This window comes from Mercenaria mercenaria, chromosome 1 (assembly GCF_021730395.1).
Source record: "Mercenaria mercenaria strain notata chromosome 1, MADL_Memer_1, whole genome shotgun sequence".
Classification (NCBI taxonomy): domain Eukaryota; kingdom Metazoa; phylum Mollusca; class Bivalvia; order Venerida; family Veneridae; genus Mercenaria; species Mercenaria mercenaria.
The window spans coordinates 79,202,975-79,226,508 of record NC_069361.1 but is presented as its reverse complement, the minus strand read 5'-3'; the positions used below and the strand labels follow the sequence as shown (position 1 = coordinate 79,226,508).

The following is a 23,534-nucleotide window of genomic DNA, read 5'->3' as shown; positions in this document are numbered from 1 at the left end:
AAGTCTATTACTGGCTGACCCCAAAGCTGAAAAAGTCTTTGACATATCACTGGATTCAATGACCATTCTGTTGAGTGCAATGTTTTCCTGCTCAGGGAATCTGCTATTATATTCAATTTTCCCTGCAAATGTGCGGCTTTCAGGACTGTCATGTTGTCCGAGCGAATCAAAACTTGTTTGCCCTTCAATGCTGGGAGAAAATGTTTCATAGCCCGAGAAACTGATTCCAACTCCAGGAAGTTTATATGCAGTATAGCATAACTCTGATTCCAAGTCCCCTGTACAAACTGATTCTTCATATGAGCCCCACAACCAGTTTTGGACGAGTCCGTCACCAGTTCCACGTCCATCTGAAAATTGTCTAAGGGCCTGCCTTTGAGGAATTTTTTCTGTTGTAACCACCATTTCAGATGATATTTTAGCTGTAGAGTACAAGGAATTTGGACCTCTAAATTCATAGAAACTGTCTCCAGTGATTGAGCAAGTGTAATTGTATCGGTCTTAGAAAGAGACGTGCATGTGGTACTAGCTCGATGACTGAAGCTATGATCCCCAGAACTATCAGAAATTGTCTTGCTGATAATTTTCCCTGACACAGTTCTAGAATTCCCCTCTTTAGTTTCTGAAACCTTTCTGAAATTGGAAATACTAATCCTTGTACAAGATTGAAAAGGGCCCCTATGTATGTTATTTTCTGTACAGGCACTAACTGTTATTTCTGAGTATTGATCATAAAGCCTAGTTCTAACGGGAGATTGAGCGTAAATTCCTTGTCTTTCAGAATTTGTAAAAGACTCTGGTTCAGTTGTAACCAGTCGTCTAGGTTAACTGCAAGACGAATTGCTTTTGATCTCAGATATACTGCCACAACAGACACTATTTGTGTTTGTAAAAACCCTTGGTGAGACTGTAGGGCCGAAACACAGTGCTCGAAATTGGTAAACTTTGTTGTTTAGAGCAAAACGAAGGAATTTGCGATGTTTTTTTGTGAATTGGAATATGGAAATATGCATCCTTTAGGTCTATAGAGAACGCCCAATCCCCTTTTTTACAATACTCAGTACTTTTGCTAGTGTATCCATCTTGAAATGCCTCTTCCGGAGATACCTGTTCAAGGGTTTCAGATTTATGACAGGACGTAAATCCCCTGTCTTTTTTGTTACTAAAAATAGCGTAATGTAGAAACATTTGTGCCAATCCTGTTTCGGTACTATTTATATAGCATTTTTTTCTGAAAGTGAATTTACCTCTGTTTGCAAAATGACCATATTTTTTGTATTTGTACGTGTCTGTTTGACACCTAGAAAAGGGGGAATTTGTTCGAATTCCAGTTTATAACCGTGTTCTATTACAGACAGAACCCAAGAACCATTCGTTATTTCTTTCCATTTGTTTATGAAATGTGATAAACGACCTCGAACAGGTATCTCCGGACGTAAAGTCAACACACTCACCTGAATTTTGTCATTGTGTACCAGCCCTGATAGATTTCCCTCTACCCCCTGCAGGTTTACCGGCTGTTTTGAAGAACTGTTTGTCACCAGTTTTTCTTGCCGTGAAACCTGATCTTGAATATGTATCTCTGCTTGGCGCTGTGAAACTAGATCTGGAGTATGTATCCCTGTTTGGCAATTTGGGGATCCGAAAAGAACTTTCTAATGTTGACTGTCTATCGTAAGGCTTCTTAGCAGGAGCTGCCTCACTTGCACTTGAACTTTTACGTTTCAAAAACATTGTTCTCTTAGATTTATTTTCAGGCAACAAGTCATCTAAAGTTTTCTTTTTGTCTTTCTTTGATCTGAGCATGTTTTCAAGCTGCTTACCTAGTACACCACCACTTGTTAAAGGCATGCTTGAAATTGATCTAGCCGAGTCTAACTCAAACAAAGATGTATCATTCATTGTCACTTGTCGTCTGATAATGTGAAAAAATGCACCTGCACGACCCCACTGATCCAAACTCTTGGTACATAAGGCAAAAATGTCTCTCACTTTCTGTGTAAAAGACTGAATTATCATCATCCAACATATTTAACAACATGCCCAAAGCTTGCTGAATATAAATGTTCATGACAATTCCCATATATGCAGACTGTTGACCTCGAAAAGCCGTTTTCTCAACCATCTTGTTTGGCTGCGTCAAAAGATATCTGCCCCTTTTTGTGAAAGAAGCCTTTGGACCATGCTTTCTTTCTAAACAGTTTTCGACAATATCATCTAAAGTCGGAACATTCAAAAAAAATTCTGTATCTTCATCTACAGGATATAACTCTTTGTATTCCTCTGAAAAAGCTGTCATAAGGTTTGGATTTTCAGCTCTATAGCTTTGCTGCAGAATTTCCTTCTGAGAATCTTCAATTTTAATTCCCTCCTTTTTCCGAGGCATTTTAACTAACGCATCTTCACCAAACATTTCCAATAAACAACGTTTTGTTTCCTCGGATTGTGGTTGAATATCACACTCATTATCCGAAAAATTATCATCCGAAAATTTTTCACTGTCTTGCGGATGTAAAGAAATTATATCGTCATTTCTAGGGCTTTTACCATTCCCCTGTGTCTGTGAAGGGTCATTTGTCAAACCCATTTGAGTGCAGGCTTTACTTTGTGTCAGCTTTTGTTGCAATAATACCATCATAGAATCAAATTTTGCATTTAATTCCGTGTAGTTAGAGTTTACTATCTGTTCTAGCTCGCCTATACGCGACCGTCTTTTAGGCGCCACTTTCGGAGCTGGGATGTCTTTCCCAGACAATTCTCCGTCCTCTAATTCGGACATAGGAGCGTCTTTCAACGTAGCCTGAGCCATACTAAGACACCATAAGATCCAATAGAGCAAATATAAACAATACGTCCGCCTTGCGTGGCGCCGAGAAGAAAACTGAATGTCAAACATCACTGCTTTCACTTTTATTTTGCACATGTTTGACTACTTCCGGTAGGCTAAAATCCGTTTAAAACGGACCGTACCGGATTTACTATTAGAACGAGTTACGTCCCTTGACGGAAGAAAATCTATATGTACATATGTCAGGTAAGTGACTAATTTATAAGATAAAATCTTAATGTAAGACCTAATTTCGTTCGCATTTTTACACTTTTACCAACCATTTTGCCTAACCGCCTACGAGTAGGGTTTGTGCAAATGTGAACTGTGAGCGAGATATTGTGTCTACATGTATAGTTTATACGTCGATTGAAAGCTATTACAACGGGGAACACGTGCAAGGCGTGAATTTTGTACTCGCGCTCAAAATAGCGGTTATCAATAGCCAGTGGCATTACTTTTGATCCCATCCTCGTATCAAATAGTGATGCCTGGTAAGCTCATATAATTTTGGTATCATTTGAAAATGTATTGTCTACCGAAAAAGAGAATATAAATTACCTCAAAAAAGTACGGTGCCCCTAAAGTGACATGTTACGCACTTTTTTTCCACTTAGGTAATGCGAGACTTTTTTTATTTCGTTTAAACGAAATCATTTCGTTTTAACGAATTAGTTATTTCGTTTAAACGAAATCATTTCGTTTAAATGAAATAACTATTTCGTTTAAATGAAATAACTAATTCGTTTAAACGAAATAACCAATTCGTTTAAACGAAATAACTAATTCGTTTAAACGAAATGATTTCGTTTTTACGAAATGTTATTTCGTTTAAACGAAATGGTTTAGTTTAAACGAATTAGTTATTTCGTTAAAACGAAATGTTATTTCGTTTAAACAAAATCATTTCGTTTAAACGAAATAACTTATTTGTTTAAACGAAATGATTTCGTTTAAACGAATTGGTTATTTCGTTTAAACGAATTAGTTATTTCGTTTAAACGAAATAAAAAAAAGTCTCACATTACCTAAGTGGAAAAAAAGTGCGTAACATGTCACTTTAGGGGCATCGTAAAAAAGTATGTTATAGAAGTTTTAGTTTATTTTTAACTTTATTGTCTTCAATGATACTTCAATAGAAATCTAGTTATTACTGTGTAAGATTTATCGTTTCATAGTCAAAAACATGACTGTAGTAATACTCATTTTATTTACTAATTTTTGTTCAGCAGACACAACTCTTTCAAATAATACCAAAAAAAATAGAGTTACCAGGCATCGAAATTTACCTATAAGTGGATCGGATACCTTAAGGAAAAATTCTTTCGCACCTTTTGAGAGGGAAGTTTGATTGATACGATAAACGGATGTTTAATTTATAAAGCCACCATTTTGAACACCACATTACTACTGAATTGCTCTTGTTGAACGCCTGTCAGCAAATTTGAAAAAGATACGAGATAAACTAGAGGAAAGCACAACAGTCAAACAAATTTTGAATGTCTGAACCTCGTTAATTGATTTTTTACAGTTCCTTTTTAGTGTATTTTTCTTAGAAATGTCATCAGATTTGAGGTAGAGTGATTTAGTTCAAAACAACAAAACAAGACCACCCAAAGCGGGGAAACCGGTTCAATGCGGGGCATTTACATGGCACCAAAATATGGTTAGATGATAGGATGATGTCATCGTACTACTCTTTCGTTGCCATCCTACTTGTTACCATGACGACAAAATATAATAGTTCGACAGCAGCGATGCTAATTATATCCATGCGATCGCGGATGACTAATACGAGAAAGAAGCTCAGTTTTAACTGTGGTTTATAGCTACATAAAATTATTTTGAAAAAAGGATTGCTCTTCGCGCATATACATATCAGACTTTGTTTTCAGCTGGAAATTCCGCTCTGTGGAGAAACAACCTGTGTAAAATGCTAACAGAAATAATGATATTCTTACATAAAATTCTATTAACAATTTCAACTTATTATCGAAAGACATTTTTTTTTTCATATTTATACAGTTAAATTTGACATCTGTGTGATAAGAAAAGTACTGCAAACCCTTCTAATGATTTTAAATTGCGCACAACCAAGTAAAAGTAGCCTGGTTTAGTTTTACTTGACAGAGCGCCGCTTGATTCCACTTACTCAAGCCGTCAGTGTGAATTCAACGACATTTCGTCATCAATCCAGTCATCGATCCAGTATTTTTAAATAAGAAATATCCAGTTATTAAAATGAAATTGTTGTAAAAGTCAAATTTTCGACACTTCCGTCATTCGTCGATTCTAACATCTTGAGATGATCACAAGTTACTCATCAAATTGTTTGAAGGTATTCTAGACCCTTTCATGTTTACAAATATGAAGCAATTACTAAATATAGTTTATGTAAACATTAACTGTGCATTATTAGTATTGTGCATTAGGTTTAAAGCAGTACACACTTAATACCTGTATAGCAAAACACAGTATAGTTGTGTACTCCCACTGAAAAACTGGAAGTTTGTTTTTAACAGTCCACTGTTTCTCTGTGACATTTATTCATAAATGTAGCACTACATACACAATTAATTTATATATTAAGTAAAGTTAAATGTATTTCATGAGGATTTTCTACAGTTGAAGTAAATATCTTATAACAATGTATTTAACTGAAAGCTGACCATTTGGATATCTTTATTATGTGTGTTTTTAATCATATAAAATCAGTACGGCTGCCAAGAACGGATCCTGATATCCATAAGCGTAGGAGCCGGGGGGGGGGGGGGGGGGGGGGGGCAGCGGGAGTCAGCCCCCCCCTCCCCCCAAACTAGGATAGGGGGCGCCGAACTATAGTTTGGCCCCCCAATATTTTGGAAAAGAGATGTAACTTGCAGTCTAATATAACATTTACTTAGTATCATATAATTCTTTCCAACCTAATTTCTGATTTGCATTTGGCCTTTCCTTGCATTCTGACTTCCCACTTTCCATAAGATGTGTATTGAAAACCTTTACGCGCCGAGGATTGTTTGATTAAATTTTATAAAAAGAATATACTGGTTCGAGTCGTAAATTCGGCCAGGTCGTAAATATTCGGCCACCCACTTTAAAGCATTTTTTTCGAGCCAGATGCATGAGAACGCATATGTATCAACACAAGCACTTGCGTTAGCAACAAAGTCCGCAAAAAACAACAGGTTGAGTTGACTAGAGAAAAGGTTGTCATTCGGGTACTCTAAGTAGCAAATATTTTGTCTGGCGGGTCGCGTGACGTCATCACACGCGCTCGTTTCTGCTGAGGCCCGGCAAGTGTTAATTCAGATCGAAACTATAACACGTAAAGAACATGCGCTAACTAGCATAAAACGCGTTATTACTAAGAAAACGAAAATATTATCCCTCGACGTCATTAGATTTCCATGTCTACGTTGTTTTTGACGTTGATGTCATATCCTTTTTAATTATCCTTTTCGGGGCCGTAAAACGTTTATGCTTTGCCACGGAATGCGCTTATATAAAAAGGTGTAATAACAGCACGTGAGCGCGAGAATCTCTTTAATCTCCTGTTAAAACACCCCCGAAAAGTGACAAGAACAGCAGTTTTATGCTAGAATGTGCGATAAACGGTGACGTAAAAATTAAACTATGTCATGTTAGTATGAGAAGGATGACAGACGCTTTTGAGATCTCTGTTGGCAAATATTTCCCATGAGGTATGCTATTGAAAAACGATTGCAGTTTGTTGAAAAAAAAGAACAATTTGGCTGTAGCATCGATTTATTTCCAAAACAATGTTAAAAATATAACCAACTTTATGTTTAAAAAGTGGCCGAATATTTACAACCTCTGGAAGGTAAAATGTGGAGGCTAAACCTGTCCGTTATTTTAAGCGCGGTTTTATTGTTTACCATACTGTAAACGGCCTTTCATGATAACAATCAATGTTGCTTGTATTAAAGCACATATGACAGAAATTTTGTACAAATCAATCGTATAAAGGAATGTACGACTCGAACCAGTAATATTGAGCGCAATCACTACAGTTCGGTTTGAGCGTCTGCAAAACGATGTAAGTATTTAACCAGTTTACGTATGTAAACGTTACGTATTTACGTTTTCCAATGTCCATTCAAGGGAAATAATACTTCCACAACTTTATATCACAATTAGACAAATCAGCGCTATTTTATTGTATGTCCAGGGCTTCAACAGAAGAATGTAAAAAAGTGGCACACTTGATAAGAACAATACATATTTTGCCCGATTAAGTTACAAGCTGCAGACAGCGTCTAGTCTTATGCGTATCATCATAATAACTCAGTGATTGCTAAAACACAGAGGTTTGTGGGGGTCTATGGCCCATTTTACCCCTGGACAAGGCTTTGTCATAAATGCACCGGGGACCCCGCCCCCTCCCCGTCGAAAAGGTTTTTGAACTCGCTCCTACGCCTATGATATCGGCCGAGTTAGCTGAACCAATCAAATACTGGTCCAGAAAATTATATACTTATGAAGATGAGGCAAAATAAGCAATCATCATAGTATTGCGGCAAATATTACTTTGTTACGAATAACTCTATTTATCATCGGTTTCAAGGCAAAATAGCAACATAGAAAGAGACCAAAAGTATTCATTCCGATATGTGTGTTCTCGGACTCGGTTTGGTTTTTATTTTGTTTCTTCTTTTGTTATCAAATTTTAAGAAGACCATGTGGAATCATAAACAAGAAAATGAATAGTAAACTCGGACTGAGTTGTTCGATATACGTCTTCTAACCTGTTACGACAGGCTATTCATAATGTTTCTTTTGATGCCCTGTCTTTTGCAAATGTAAACGAATTTATTCTTCATTAGGCTTGCTTTTATGTTCATTTCCGTGAATAATTTTGTGTTTCATATGCCATGCTCTCTGCTGCTCTTGCGAGTGTTAGGGATTCACTCGGCTGGGATAATTTTTATATACACTGTCCTGTGACTGAAACATGGAGGGTTAAAGAGGGAGTTAAACCTGTTTAAGCTCCCTACTGGGGTTTTGCTACTAACCGTTCCAGAGTGGTGCCCTGCTGTGTTTCTTTATTTGTTCGTTTTGTCCTCGTCTGATTTTTTTGCTTATTTCTGTGTTTTGTGCGTGTGTGTTGGCCATGTATGCATCCGTGAGTGCGCTGCTGTTGACTGCGGTTTGGGAAGGTGCTTGGCTTTTCCTATATATTTGTCTTTGTTTTTAAGCGCTCAGTAAATGTAAAATTGTAAATCATCAGACATTAAGATTTTAAATTGACAAAAATTTGATTGACACCTTTAGTTTGCAGTAACTATTAGGCTCGTCCAAAAACTTAATGGAGGAACAAAAACGCCAGTCACAAAATGTATTTTATATAATGTAGACAATATAGACAAAATGGAGATTTCTCTTGAACTGAAGATATATACATATTTATGCGGAATCCTTGTATTAATCATTCTGTCTGTCTGTCTGTCTGTCTGTCTGTTGATCTATCTGTCTGTGTTCATGTCTGTATGTCCGTCCGTCTGTACGTATGTACGTTTGCCTGTTTGTCTGTCTCATGTATTTGGACACGTATTTCGATCCATAACTTTGAAACGATTAAAGGGAATTTTATTAATCTCCACACATTTCTTAATCGTTATAGTTAATTTTATAAGGATAATGATCCAGTTGTTGAACTTTGAGAAAGTAGAGAGGACATAACCCGTGCATCTACAATGTATTTTTAATAGACTCCCTTTTAAATTTATATGTCCTGGTCATATCTATAAAAGTACAAAATGGAATTTGTTCAAACTGCATAAACAGATAGCTGGCATAAAAGGAAAATGTGAAGTACAAAATTTATTTATATGCCCGATAACATTTTGAATTACCTCCGTTTATTGACGAGAAAAGTATCACTTTTGTCTGGTGAATAAAATGGATTTTGTAGAACGTTCATACAATGACAGAGGACATTAAGAGGAAGTGCAAGAATCATGCCTCTTCCCTGCTTACTAATTATATCACTTTATTAAGTTATCCGGGTTATAACTCTATATGTGTCTAAGGGAATTTATTTATAATGCATACGCAGAGGACATTATGGTGAGATGCAGTAAATAAGAACCAGTTAAAAAGAATCATTACTCTAACTGATTTAAAGTTTAAATCATCTTAGTTGATCAGAGTGAGTACTACTCTAAAGTACTGACGTATTAAATAATAAAGATTAAGGAAAGAACCGTAACTCTAGTCTTTGTCACTTGTGGGTTACCTTCTTATTACTGTGGTCATAAAGATTTCTCAAGACATATTCAGTGGGTAGCATAAATTAGTCAAGGCATTGTTACATTGTTAGCTGGTGGTATAAGCATGGTCAATGACAAAATGAGTTTAACCTTTCAACGAAAAATTCGACTACAAATTCTATTTTGGGTGACATAGGGCGTGTTGCTCTTGCTGTCTCTACCATGCTAAATGTTATAATAGTCTACACCTACGTTTTATTTTTGATAATAAATATTCTCTCTCTCTCTCCCTCTCTCTCTCTCTCCCCCCCCCCCCCCTCTCCCTCTCCCTCTCCTTCTCCTCTGTTATTTCACAAAGTACTTCTCTTACGACTATTGATAGGGAAAAGGAAACAAAGTGTATCAAAACTTACAAGAACCGATACAAAGCTATAGATATATATAAAATACACATATGGCAAAGGAAGAAGAACATTTATTGAAGGAAAATTATAAACACAATATTTAAAGCAGTTAATGTCAACGTATGATATGATTATATTAGTTCGAGTCGAACTAAAAATTCCGCTTCAACAGCAGAAACAATTTATTTGTCCAAGGTCTACCTAACAAAGTTTCGTTATAAATAACACCAAAGAAAAATACTAGAAATCGTCTTTACAGATATCCTACAAGTGAATACTGACTGACTTATTGCAGTTAATCTTAAAATGATCTGTGCATATGTAATCTTAATACCATTTCATAATTAACATTTTTACAAGTATCTATTTGTACATTTTATTGTATTTCTTTTATTTTAACATCAAGACAACTCTTGAATATACAGACGTCATTTTGAAAAATATTTGTTTTGATATTTACAGTTTTATATCGTCATATTTTCACTACGTCCAATCAGTACTAGCCTCTTTCTCTATAATCCCCTTATTTTCTCCATTGACTTTCGGTGTTTCCGGTTCCACTACCGAGTTCTTCAGTTTTTCCGTCCAGTATCTCTTCAGATACATCGTCACCCCGACAACAATAAGCAGCAGAAGTAGCGACAGTCCAACAGGTAAGCCAACCTTTACTCCTAAGTTGTCGTCTGCTTTTCCGACAATTCTCTCTGGAAATTAAATCATTGGGCCTGTACAATGTCAATCGGCAAATTATGTATTCTGCAATTTCGGCCTTTCCCGTTTTTTTAATGGAAGGTTATATACCTGTAGAGCATCTTTACTTCCTGAGAATACCGAATTGCCTAATACATGAAAATTTTCAAGTTTTGTTTTGTTTGTTTTGGGTTTAACGCCGTTTTTCAACAGTATTTCAGTCATGTAACACGGCGGGCAGTTAACCTAACCTGTGTCCCTGGATTCTATACCAGTACTAACCGGTTCTCCGCAAGTAACTGTCAACTTCCCCACATGAATTATCAGAGGTGGAGGACGAATGATTTCAGACACAATGTCTTTTATCCAAGAGTCTCGGAGAACATACTCCCCGCCCGGGGATCGAACTCGCGACCCCGCGATCTGTAGACCGACGCTCTCCCTACTGAGCTAAGCGGGCGGGCAAAGTTGTCAAGTGCGCTTACGGTTTCACTATATGAAAAGTATAAAGACTTTATAACGTGCACGCCCCAAAGCGTGTGTGCATCCTTTTATGATTACTTAATAACAATTTTTTTTTAACTGATGCGTCGAATAAAACCAAGTCATACCAAATTTATCTGAGGTCGGCAAGAACTGAAGCAAAATAACATAATCTATGGTGAGATTTTAACGAATGTATGAATATAACAAACTAAAGTGCAACAGCATAGTAAGACAATTTCACGATAACTATATAACATGAAGACTACGATAGTAACATCTATAAATATGAGCTAACTGAATTAACTAGGTTATCAAGGGCAAAAGTTCGGAAAAAACTAAAACACGCTATTCACTGTTTCCATGTTTTAACATGTGAGTAAAAAAGCGAATAATCAAACTTTATATTCTAGTGATATTAAAATGAAAAGAAAACACAAATACATGGTCATTACAAATTGCGTAGACACATAACTATAATTCTACTCTAATTCTACTCATGTATAGCAGAACATAGATTTCAAAATATATGATACCTGGCTCACATGGCCCGGTCCATTTACTGCCATCATATGTTGGATCACCCGGGTATGTGCACGTGTAGTAATCAAACAGGTTGTCACAGATCCCTCCAGGCTCACGGTTACAAGGATTGGATAGACATTCATTTAAGTCTGTTGATGATATACATGCAGTATTGTTGGATTATACATGTAACATAACACTAATTATACAGCAAATATCATCTTAAAAGATCTGATAAGTACTAGGACATAAAACTGTAGAAAAACTGGCAAAGTATATAATCCTTTTAACAACTTTAAGGCTTTTAATAAATATGTACAGAAACGTTTCAAACGCAATAAACAAAATGGTAATTTATGTCTGAATGGCATTAAAAATGAAGCTTCGCCTCCCTTTAATAAAACAACGAAGAATAAAGAATCAAAGACACAGTTCTCAAATGCATAACTCTGCAAAAATCTTTTCTGAAAGAACCTAACATGCGCCATGCACAACTACTGTTGTTACTGATCATTTGTTTGACAGACAGACAGACAGACAGACAGACAACCTGAAACCAGTACACCCCCTTACAACTTCGTTGAACGCGGGTACAATGAAGACTTACCATTCACCATTAGTACGGCACATCTGCTCTCACCAGGTATTCTTTGTTTTAAATGAAAAATAAAAAGTTTCATGATATTTCAAAATAATCATGTTCCCTTGGTCTTTGAACTTTCATCATTACAACTGCAGGTGCCAATATTCTAGATAGAAAGGTTCAAACCAGTTGACTTTGCCCAGTTTGCTATTACGCCTATACAGATTGCAAGAATGCAATTTGTTTTCGTTGAAAAATGAAATGAAGCACAATATAATAGATTCAACTTGCTGGAAAAAAAACCTATTAATTAGTAAAATTATTTGAAAATTATGTCTATTCATGAGGCGGTAATCAAATCAAGTAAAAAAGAAGACGGTTATGTACGGAATCCTGTTCGTGCCAGCCCTTCGAGATCAAATAAATGGACTCGATATAAAACAAATATTTGTGTGTGAAACTGAATTTGTTCTGCGAAATGGTAGTAAAAGGTTTTGACTATGAGCAGCTGGGGAATTAAGAAACATAAAGGTAGTGGACCGGTAATGTCGGAGTAATGACTCACAAATACAGGATTAATTAGCAGTTGAATTTGAAGAACTTATGCACGTCGATCTCCGTATTAGAAATGTTTAGACGTTTGAGTTTTGTCAATATTTAAGAAGCTTTTGAATAAGTTAATAAACTACAATTGACGAGCTTCAATAGGCAAAGATTTCTACTTACAGAAGTGCAGAAGGAATAAAATAATTAAAGAATTGGATTGTTCTTGCATGGACAGCATTAATATTGCTAGAATTGCGTAGGATGTAAATAGTGCTTAAAAACAAGAGATGAAAGAGTACATGGGTGTAAATTCTTTTAATTTTATAAAACTGAACAAGTTTTTTTTTCTTATCTCTTTTTTACAAATCTTTTTATCACTATATGCGGTCAAATAAGACAGAGCTTCTAAAAAATTCGGTAGACCTGTTAAAAATGTGATTTACACTTATATATTTAAAGAAGCAATTCTATTCATCGTATTCAAGACATTTATATCACTTTTTTGGATGGTGTGTGCAACGTAATTTCCGAGACTAATGCTACTTTGAAATAAGGTAACAAGTTTACGATATGAATAGAACAAAATACACCTACATTAATTTTGAACTAGCTCCATCTTACAACCGAAGTACAAAGACACATTGCCAATGATTTGCCGTACATTTTCATACATATTTACGACAATGTCAAACATTACTCTTGAACAGCGCTTATGACAATTGTGTTACGTTTTGTTTTATAACACTAAAGTTTTGTATCACATCAATAAACAAGAGAACCATGATGGTCCTGAATCGCTCACCTCTTCCCACATGACCCAGTTTTGAGTATGACGTCGTTTTTTCTATTATTTGACATAGTGACCTAGTTTTTGAGCTCATGTGACCCAGGTTTGAACTCGACCTAGATATTATCAAGATAAAAATTCTGACCAATTTTCATGAAGATCCATTGAAAAATATGGTCTCTAGAGAGGTCACAAGGTTTTTCTATTTTTTGACCTATTGACCTAGTTTTCGAAGATACGTGACCCAGTTTTATACTTTATCTAGATATCATCAAGGTGAACATTCTCACTAATTTTCATGAAGATCTCATGAAAAATATGGCCTCTAGAGAGGTCACAAGGTTTTTCTATTTTTATACCTACTGGCCTAGTTTTTGACCGCACGTGACCAAGTTTCAAAACTGATCTAGATATCATCAAGGTGAACATTCAGATCAATTTTCATGAAGATCCATTGAAAAATATGGCATCTAGAGAGGTCAAAAGATTTTTCTAATTCTAGACCTACTGACCTAGTTTTTGACCGCAGTTGACCCAGTTTCAAACACGACCTAGATATTATCAAGATGAACATTCAGACCAATTTTCATACAGATCCCATGAAAAGTATGGCCTCTAGAGAGGACACAATGTTTTTCTATTATTTGACCTACTGACCTAGTTTTTTAAGGCACGTGACCCAGTTTCAAACTTGACCTAGATATCATCAAGATAAACATTCTGACCAATTTTCATGAAGATCCATTCAAGGGTATGGCCTCTAGAGAGGTCACAAGGTTTTTCTATTTCAAGATCTACTGACCTAGTTTTCAATCGCAGTTGACCCAGTTTCAAACTTGACCTATATATCATCAAGATAACCATTCAGACCAACTTTCATAGAGATCCCATGAAAAATATGGCCTCTAGAGAGGTAACAACGTTTTTTCATTATTTGACCTACTGACCTACTTTTTGATGGCACGTGCCCCACTTTCGAACTTGACCTAGATATCATCAAGATGAACATTCTGACCAATTTTTATGGAGATCCATCACAAGTATGGCCTCTAGAGAGGTCACAAGGTTTTTCTATTTTTAGACCTACTGACCTAGTTTTTGACCGCACATGACCCTGTTTCGAACTTGGTCTAGATATCATCAAGATGAACATTCAGATTAACTTTCATACAGATCCTATGAAAAATATAGCCTTTAGAGAGGTCACAAGGTTTTTCTATTATTTGACCTACTGACCTAGTTTTTGAAGGCACGTGACCCACTTTCGAATCTGGTCTAGATATCATCAAGATAAACATTCAGACCAACTTTCATACATATCCCATGAAAAATGTGGCCTCTAGAGAGGTCACAAGGTTTTTCTATTATTTGACCTACTGACCTAGTTTTTGACGGCACGTAACCCACTTTCGAACTTGACTAGATATCATCAAGTTGAACATTCTGACCAATTTTCATGAAGATCTCATGAAATATATGGCCTCTAGAGAGGTCACAAGGTTTTTCTATGTTTAGACCTACTGACCTAGTTTTTGACCGCATGTGACCCAGTTTCGAACTTGACCTAGATATCATCAAGATAAACATTCAGACTAATTTTCATACAGATCCCATGAAAAATACGGCTTCTAGAGAGGTCACACAGTTTTTCTATTATTTGACCTACTGACCTAGTTTTTGATGGCACGTGACTCAGTTTCGAACTTGATCTAGATATCATCAAGGTGAACGTTCTGACCAATTTTCCTAAAGATCTTATGAAATATATGGCCTCTAGAGAGGTCACAAGGTTTTTCTATTTTTAGACCTACTGACCTAGTTTTTGATGGCACGTAACCCAGTTTCGACCTTGACCTAGGTATTATCAAGGAAAACATTCTGACCAGTTTTCATGAAGATCTTGTGTAATATATGGCCTCTAGAGAGGTCACAAGGTTTTTCTATTTTTAGACCTACTGACCTAGTTTTTGACCGCCGAGACCCAGTTTCGAACTTGATCTAGATATCATCAAGGTGAACATTCCGACCAACTTTCATAAAGATCCCACAAAAATGTGACCTCTAGAGTGATCACAAGCAAAAGTTTACGGACTGACGCACGCACGCACGGACGGACGGACGACGGACGCTGCGTGATCACAAAAGCTCACCTTGTCACTTTGTGACAGGTGAGCTAAAAAGGGCACAAAAACAACACTATTTTTTCTCCTAAAACCTTATATATCTCCCTTCAACCTACCCGTCAACTGTGTAAGCTGCACCACACGCTTGATGTATTCCTTTCATTGTTGGGTCAGTTAAATTGTTCCATACTCCTTCCTCTATCTGTGTTCCATTGTGTCTTTGTTCAAATATCATATACCTAGGACCAGTTGTCAATATTCTGCAGTAAAAACCCAATTGAAAAAATAACATTTATTTGATTATACATACAATCTAGTGCCTAACGATTTTACCCAAAGGTACGAGAGCATTTTTATATATTTCACAGAAGACAAACATCAAGGTAACTATACTACCGGCCTTTAGCACAAAAAATAGGAAATTCCCATTGCATACTTACCGATCTATCTCTTTGCTTGTTTCAAACGGAAGTTTTACCAGGGCAAATTTGAAGGGCAATGTATATGAACGTTTGAAATACGGTATCAAAGTTCCTTTACGAGTAAATGTTGGCCCTGTGTTGCAATCTCCCGGATGAACCGTTGCATTTCCAATGTATACTTTCAGCTTGAATTAAATAGATAAATAAGTCAAAGTTGATTTATCAAAACACCACCACTTCTATCACAACCGGTATTATGATTATTACTAGTAAAATTATCATTAGTTTCATTACCATGTTTTCAATAGTTCCATACAGTGTGAAAGAACAACGTATTCATTAAACATCATCACAATGTAATGAATCTAAAGATAAAATTAATTTTCTTTTGCATTTTAATGAAATATGAAAAATATGTAATAATCAAATTTACCTTCAGTGGAGTTCGGCTGAAGGGGCCAGAGGAAATGTCGTTCGAAGCACCAGTAAACTTTACTGGAAATCTTGAGTAGTCCTCAGCGTATAAGGATATATGTAGTTCATCGCCAGTTTGAAATTTGGAAGCGTCCGCCTGTACTGTAAGTTCACACAAGTCCTACAATAAAGTAATTTGTTTACATTTCAGTTTGTTTTTGGATATACCAACGCATACACAGCATACACACAAAGATTTACATGTATTTAAAAAAATACCCTCTATATTTGAAAGTTAAATCAGATGTTTATAAAGGCGTTGCTGATTACATATTCCAGCTTGCTACGCTTTTATTTATTAGGCTGGCACGACGTCATTTTGCATGTAATGGGCCAATAAATTTCATTTTTGCAGCCTACACCGTTTCGCCGCGGGCAACCGGCCAGGCGTTCGTTTGACTTCCCGGCACTGCCCGGGTCAATCCGGCGTACACCAATGTGCGTTGGTCTTGCGAGGCATTGCGGAAAATCGGGTAAACATTTGGAAATTTGAGCTAATACCAGAAATGGTAGAAACATACTGCAAGAAATATTTTGCTATCTCATTTGGAACAGACCAAAATAGAAAATCAGAATAAACTGGAAATTGTTTTTTTTTTTGGCTGTTTCTTTTTTGTTTGTTTGTTTGTTTATTTGCAGCTCGCGTGGCCAGCGTATGCCGAAGCGTTCGTTTATTAATAAACCGGCGAGAATGTTTTTCTTGCCGTTATCAAGATTTCATTAGATTCCAAACATCTTTCACGCACAGTTTTCATTCAGTGATTTGTGATAGCCAGCCATTCTGTGCTTTCAGTACTATAATTTACACATATAAGATCTTCTATTTATGACATATAAGATCTTCTATTTATGAAATCTTAAATTGCACATTCGCTCAAAACAAACGTATTTTTCCCGAAAAAAATGATTACCTTAAAAGTGTAGGTATAGGTAATAAACTTTTCGTGCGCCATTGCATACTAGAGATTATTTTTAGATGCGCATACTAATATACTGCCGGATTTTGTTTTTGCACAATTATAATTATGTACATATGAAAGAACAATGTACATTCGCTTTCGATAGAAATACATTATATGTTTGTTATGGATACACGTTTCATATTGTATTCAATATTTCCTTTTTTAATTATTTTATCTTTTATTTTTTCCAAGCTGGTGACTTGCCAACCGGTCTCTCTTCAGTAACACAGGCTGTCTCTAACATGACTCTAACCTTCACCTTGCGGGACAGGTGTCATATCCATTAATACGCTACAAATGTCAAAAGGGTACAGTTTTTCTCTCTGATTTATCTCTCACCACTCACCAGCATAATTGGGAAATTTGTAAGATATAATCCATACAACTTAAATACCTCATTTAATACTGCATTCTTCTCTTTTTCGTTCTGCAAAGGGAACGTCACCCAGTGACACTTGACATAATCTCCATCACCGTCAAAGGGGAAAAGTCTGATGAGCGAACTGCAGCCCAACGGTACCCTAGATTGCAAAACAATATATTAAATTTACTACGTACATTGTCTATCACAGTCATAAATGCAACGTTTTACGTCCAGCTTTTATGTATTCACATAAGATTTTCCTTGATTGGTCATTTTAGCAATGCATTGAGAACGATTCTGACAAAAATAAGGAACAAACTTAATGCTATATTGTAGTGAATTTTACGTTATTTGCTTTCAACATATATTTAAATTACATGCTTTAGTCACAGGATCGTATATATATGACGAGATACTTACTGCTTTGAATCCCTTTGTTCGTTCGAGGGGCTGATGTTTGCTCACCGATTAACTGGAATGACTTTTAGTACAGGACTGTTGTTAGATAACCGACAAAACGGGAACACATTTCGTAAAGGGCTAATGTTTGCTTACTGACAAACTGGAAATAATTTAGTAAAGGACTAATGTTTGCTTACCGATAAATGGGGAATACATTGAGTAAAGGACTGATGTTTGCTTACCGATAAACCGGGAATACATTGTGTAAAGGACTAATGTTTGTTTACCGATAAACAGGAAATACATTGAGTAAAGGACTAATATTTGCCTACCTATAAACAGGAATACATTGAGTAAAGGACTAATGTTTGCTTACCGATAAACTGGGAATACATTGAGTAAAGGACTAATGTTTGCTTACCGATAAATGTAAAGGACTAATGTTTGCTTACCGATAAATGTAAAGGACTAATGTTTGCTTACCGATAAACAGGAAATACATTGAGTAAAGGACTAATATTTACTTACCGATAAATGTAAAGGACTAATGTTTGCTTACCGATAAATGTAAAGGACTAATGTTTGCTTACCGATAAACAGGAAATACATTGAGTAAAGGACTAATATTTGCTTACCTATAAATCAAGAATACATTAAGTAAAGGACTAATGTTTGCTTACCGATAAACTGGGAATACATTGAGTAAAGGACTAATATTTGCTTACCTATAAATCAGGAATACATTAAGTAAAGGACTAATGTTTGCTTACCGATAAATGTAAAGGATTAATTTTTGCTTACCGATAAATGTAAAGGACTAATGTTTGCTTACCGATAAACAGGAAATACATTGAGTAAAGGACTAATTTTTGCTTACCTATAAATCAGGAATACATTAAGTAAAGGACTAATGTTTGCTTACCGATAAATGTAAAGGATTAATTTTTGCTTACCGATAAATGTAAAGGACTAATGTTTGCTTACCGATAAACAGGAAATACATTGAGTAAAGGACTAATATTTGCTTACCTATAAATCAGGAATACATTAAGTAAAGGACTAATGTTTGCTTACCGATAAATGGGGAATACATTGAGTAAAGGACTGATGTTTGCTTACCGATAAACCGGGAATACATTGTGTAAAGGACTAATGTTTGCTTACCGATAAACAGGAAATACATTGAGTAAAGGACTAATATTTGCTTACCTATAAACAGGAATACATTGAGTAAAGGACTAATGTTTACTTACCGATAAACTGGGAATACATTGAGTAAAGGACTAATATTTGCTTACCGATAAATGTAAAGGACTAATGTTTGCTTACCGATAAACAGGAAATACATTGAGTAAAGGACTAATATTTGCTTACCGATAAATGTAAAGGACTAATGTTTGCTTACTGATAAATGTAAAGGACTAATGTTTGCTTACCGATAAATGTAAAGGACTAATATTTGCTTACCTATAAATCAGGAATACATTAAGTAAAGGACTAATGTTTGCTTACCGATAACCCGGGATTACATTGAGTAAATGACTAATGTTTGCTTACCGATAAACCGGGAATACATTGAGTAATGGGCTGATGTTTGCTTACCGATAAACCGGGAATACATTGAGCAAAGGGCTAATGTTTGCTTACCGATAAACCGGGAATACATTGAGTAATGGGCTGATGTTTGCTCGATTTGTATCATTTCTCCTGGCCATGCTCAGCTGACCTTCTCCGATACCCTTTGCATGGCCATTGTTCGAGTCAATAAAACTAAATCAAAACGACATAAGTGTTAGTATACATGTTAAACTATATTTTTGAAAGGCAACGTCTGCCTACTAATTTCTTACATCCAACGTTAGTAACACTTTCAAACAATTCTATTGCACTATTAAACATGCGTAAAACTATAAAAAAAAAAATTAAATTGTATTTTAAATTAAGGTCGTTCTGCATGTTTGGATCATTTTTCTACAATGTAAAAGTTAAACAAGCCCTGATATTTTACCACTTCAGAAATAAAAACATTCACTGAATAAAAAATAGGGTAGTATGCTTGAGTATATGCTAGACTTATTGGAAAAATTAAAACCTTGCACAAGTTTTCACAACTTGAGTCCATTGGGAAATCACGATTTGCATGACCTGTTCTTGCAAAAAGAATTTTTTCTACAACGTTGAATTTTCTGAAAATGATCACTGATATATAAAACAACATGATAGTAGTGTATAATATAGTCAGGTAAAATGTTTACGTCCGTATGCTTATTTTTGAGATATGTACCCGTTATTTAAGAGATCCGCTTATTTCAAGCGAAATGGAAGGCATTATTTAAAATTTTTCGACAGGTCGGAAATTCTATCATTTTTTATCTTTACGAAGAATGAAATGTTGCAATTTTTATAAATGTGCACACGAGATAATCTGGATGAATGTCGTTATGCCTTAGCTTCCTGTTCTTTAATCCTTACCCTGCTAAATTTCCGGTCCATCATTCAATTTGGGCAGCATCACTTATTATTTAAAGGGATGTTCGCTGAAAATTTACCGACCGAATAGCGAACAGTGCAGACCATGGTCAAACTGCACGGATGTGTAGCTGTACTGGTCGCAAACTTTGACAAAATCACTTGCCGTCGGTAGGCTAAGGGTTAAACGTGCAGAACTACCTTAATCAAAGCATTTACTAGAAGAAATTGTAAAATCTGATGTAGATGTTATGTCAGGTATTTATCTCTTGTTTGAGTTAAACCTAAAGCTGACGGATGTTAATGAATATTATCATTTTTGTTAATATGAGCTCATAATTTTCCTAATGTGTCGACATAAATCTACAAAATAATAAATAAGCAAAGTTTAAACATTACGCTAGTAATCGATATCAATAGGTACAATAGCTAAGCCAAAAGTCGAATGCTTTCATGCTCGTATGTTGACTTACTGAGTCACAGACCGAAAAAGACCGTAGATATATCATTGTGCATATTGGAGATGTTTTGTACCTCAATTTTATATTTGCAATATCTTCTTTTGGATCAAAATCAACCGTAGTCATGCCAACTCCTGTCTCATAAGCGATTTCATGGAGCACGCCCATGTCTGTGAAATATAAATCTGCAAGGTCTTTCTCCACTGTGGCATTTCCGGTCCTGAATTGCCATTTATAACCTTTCAGAAATTGCTGAATATTTACAACTGAAAACTTGCCAGTAAGGAATATGGGTTTGTAGCAGCTGTCCCCGTTCCATCTTCCCGGTAGACCACATAGAGATCTTTTCCAGATCAACCGATACGACAAAACAATCTGAAAAAAAAACAAGAAAAAAAAACATAGCTTTACTTTGTTCAAAAATATTTTAATTTTTACGATACAAGAATACTGTAGATTGGCTGATTTCAGTGTAGGTCTTATTTCGAGAGTTCATGGTTAACAGCGTTACTCGCGGTTTTACGAATTCCCGAAAGATGAGTGTTCGTGTTTTAGGACATGATTTTGAATAATATTCACGAATATTTGAATTCGCGAGTGCCATTATTAGTAAATATTAGCGAAAGTAAAATCTCATTCCGAACATTAGCCAATCTTCAGTATTCAGTCTAAAACAAGGGCTTAACTAAAAGCAATACAGCTGGCATTCCAATATAGGGGTAATAAATTACTTGAATTTTATTTAAAGCTGGAGGGAAAAAGAACAATACATTTAAAGACATATGAGCCGCGCCATGAGAAAAAAAAACATAGCGCGTTTGCGACCAGTATGGATCCAGACCAGATTCGCGCAGTCTGGTCAGGAACCATGCTGTTCGCTAACAGTTTCGCTAATTGCAGTAGGCTTTGAAAGCGAACAGCATGGATCCTGACCAGACTGCGTGGATGCGCAGGCTGGTCTGGATCCATGCTGGTCGCAAACGCACTAGGTTAGTTTTCCCATGTCGCGGCTCATATCATAAACGAATAGTATGGTAACTACAACGCGCATAAAATAAAAAAAAGGAAATTAAATATCAAATGAAATATCGCTAAATCAAGGAAAAGTAAATAAACATTGATTCCAGTACAGTTTGGAGAATTAATGCCCAACAGTTGACGTTCCTAATACAGAGAAGTACAGAATAGTGACCGCACTTTCATTTTTTTTCTCAATAACATCAGTACGTAAAACGCTGGAGGAGAAATATAAAAAAAGTATCACTTGATTTGAACAAAACTGCCGAAGTTATACAAAAAATACAGTCATAATAGACAGTTTCAATAATTTAAAGTGCATGAAAATCAGGAAATCAAAAGCAACATGATATCAAATTTTAATCAGTATAGAAGAGTACCGGTATTTTAAAATGACAAATAGCCATTCCTTTAAATGTTCGTATCCGCTTGTAAAAACAGAATGGTTAAACAGCGCCCAGATTATTTTTTACACTAAAAAATTATAATAACTGTCAATTTTTATATATGAGCCGCGCCATGAGAAAACCAACATAGTGGCTTTGCGACCAGCATGGATCCAGACCAGCCTGTGCATCCGCGCAATCTGGTCAGGATCCATGCTGTTCGCTAACGGTTTCTCTAATTGCTATAGGCACTGAAAGCCAACAGCATGGATCCTGACCAGACTGCGCGGATGCGCAGGCTGGTCTGGATCCATGCTGATCGCAAAGCCACTATGTTGGTTTTCTCATGGCGCGGCTCATATCTTTTATAAATTTTCTTATCACAACAATTTATGTTTTCATTTATGCTCCATGATAAATTAGATACTTGAAAAAAAATACAGCCTACATACACCGTTTTTTATAATATCCTTACAGAATGAGTTCCATTTGGTCTCCAGTGTACACTTGCTCCATAAATTTCATTTGGTACCGTGAATACTTTTTCTGATAGACTAAGAATAAAAATGACAAAAATAAAAATTTTAGCCATTTTCCACGTCTCAAACATAAATGTGAAATTATTGTTCAGCGTTTCCGTTCTTTAAACAGCTTAAAGTTGTTGTAAAGTTTACTTATCTTTAAAGTGGTGGTCGAGCTGATATATGAAGATGTGTGAAATTTCATTTTAAAATATGATAACTTGGACTCAACTTCTTATTAAAGGTAAACCCTGGACAATATAACTTTAATCTTGTCTTCAATAGAGAGTGTTATATTGATAAATTCTGATAAAACAAGGGTCAACAATTAATATAAATGGTGCTTCTCTGTGTATTATTGACAGAAATTTTCAATAAGGCTAAGTTGAAGACTTTTAAAGGAATGATTTAAAGGTGAGATTTTTAATCTTATCCGACATTATATGAAACTTTTAAAAGTTACTTTGGCATGTGGCAAAGTAATCACGATAAGTCTTATATAGAGTACATATGCGATCTAGATAATATTATATAAAATCGCGATAAGAAATATGTCCTAGCGTTACAAATTAATATTATAGGGTTATTATTTTTAAATTTTCCCAAACACTGATGATAAAGAAGCAAAATAAAAAATGATATAAGGGACCTAATACATATACGTATTACTGCAAGAAATATGAATATTGAAAGTAATGCGTCGATCTTTTCCTATAGCTTGAACATTTCTGAAACCTTATATTCCTATTGATATAAGCAGCGTGAATTAATGCGTTTAAAATTGCCGACAGAGCTTGTAACAGTTTCTCTATATTTTCTCATTGTTTTACTTTGTGTCAGCATCAACTGCATAAAAAG

General features: G+C 35.6%; 1 protein-coding gene across 1 annotated transcript; it reads right to left on the bottom strand.

Annotated features, from left to right (window-relative positions):
- Positions 1-9,577: 9,577 nt before the first annotated feature.
- Positions 9,578-15,453, bottom strand: LOC123545451 (uncharacterized). The gene is made up of 4 exons (XM_045331772.2): positions 15,315-15,453; positions 11,767-11,807; positions 11,171-11,308; positions 9,578-10,165 (listed from the first exon to the last, which is right to left on the bottom strand). The coding sequence occupies exons 1-4, from the start codon at positions 15,431-15,433 to the stop codon at positions 9,945-9,947; spliced, it is 519 nt and encodes a 172-aa protein (XP_045187707.2). The 5' UTR covers positions 15,434-15,453; the 3' UTR covers positions 9,578-9,944.
- Between the last annotated feature and the right edge of the window lie 8,081 nt (positions 15,454-23,534).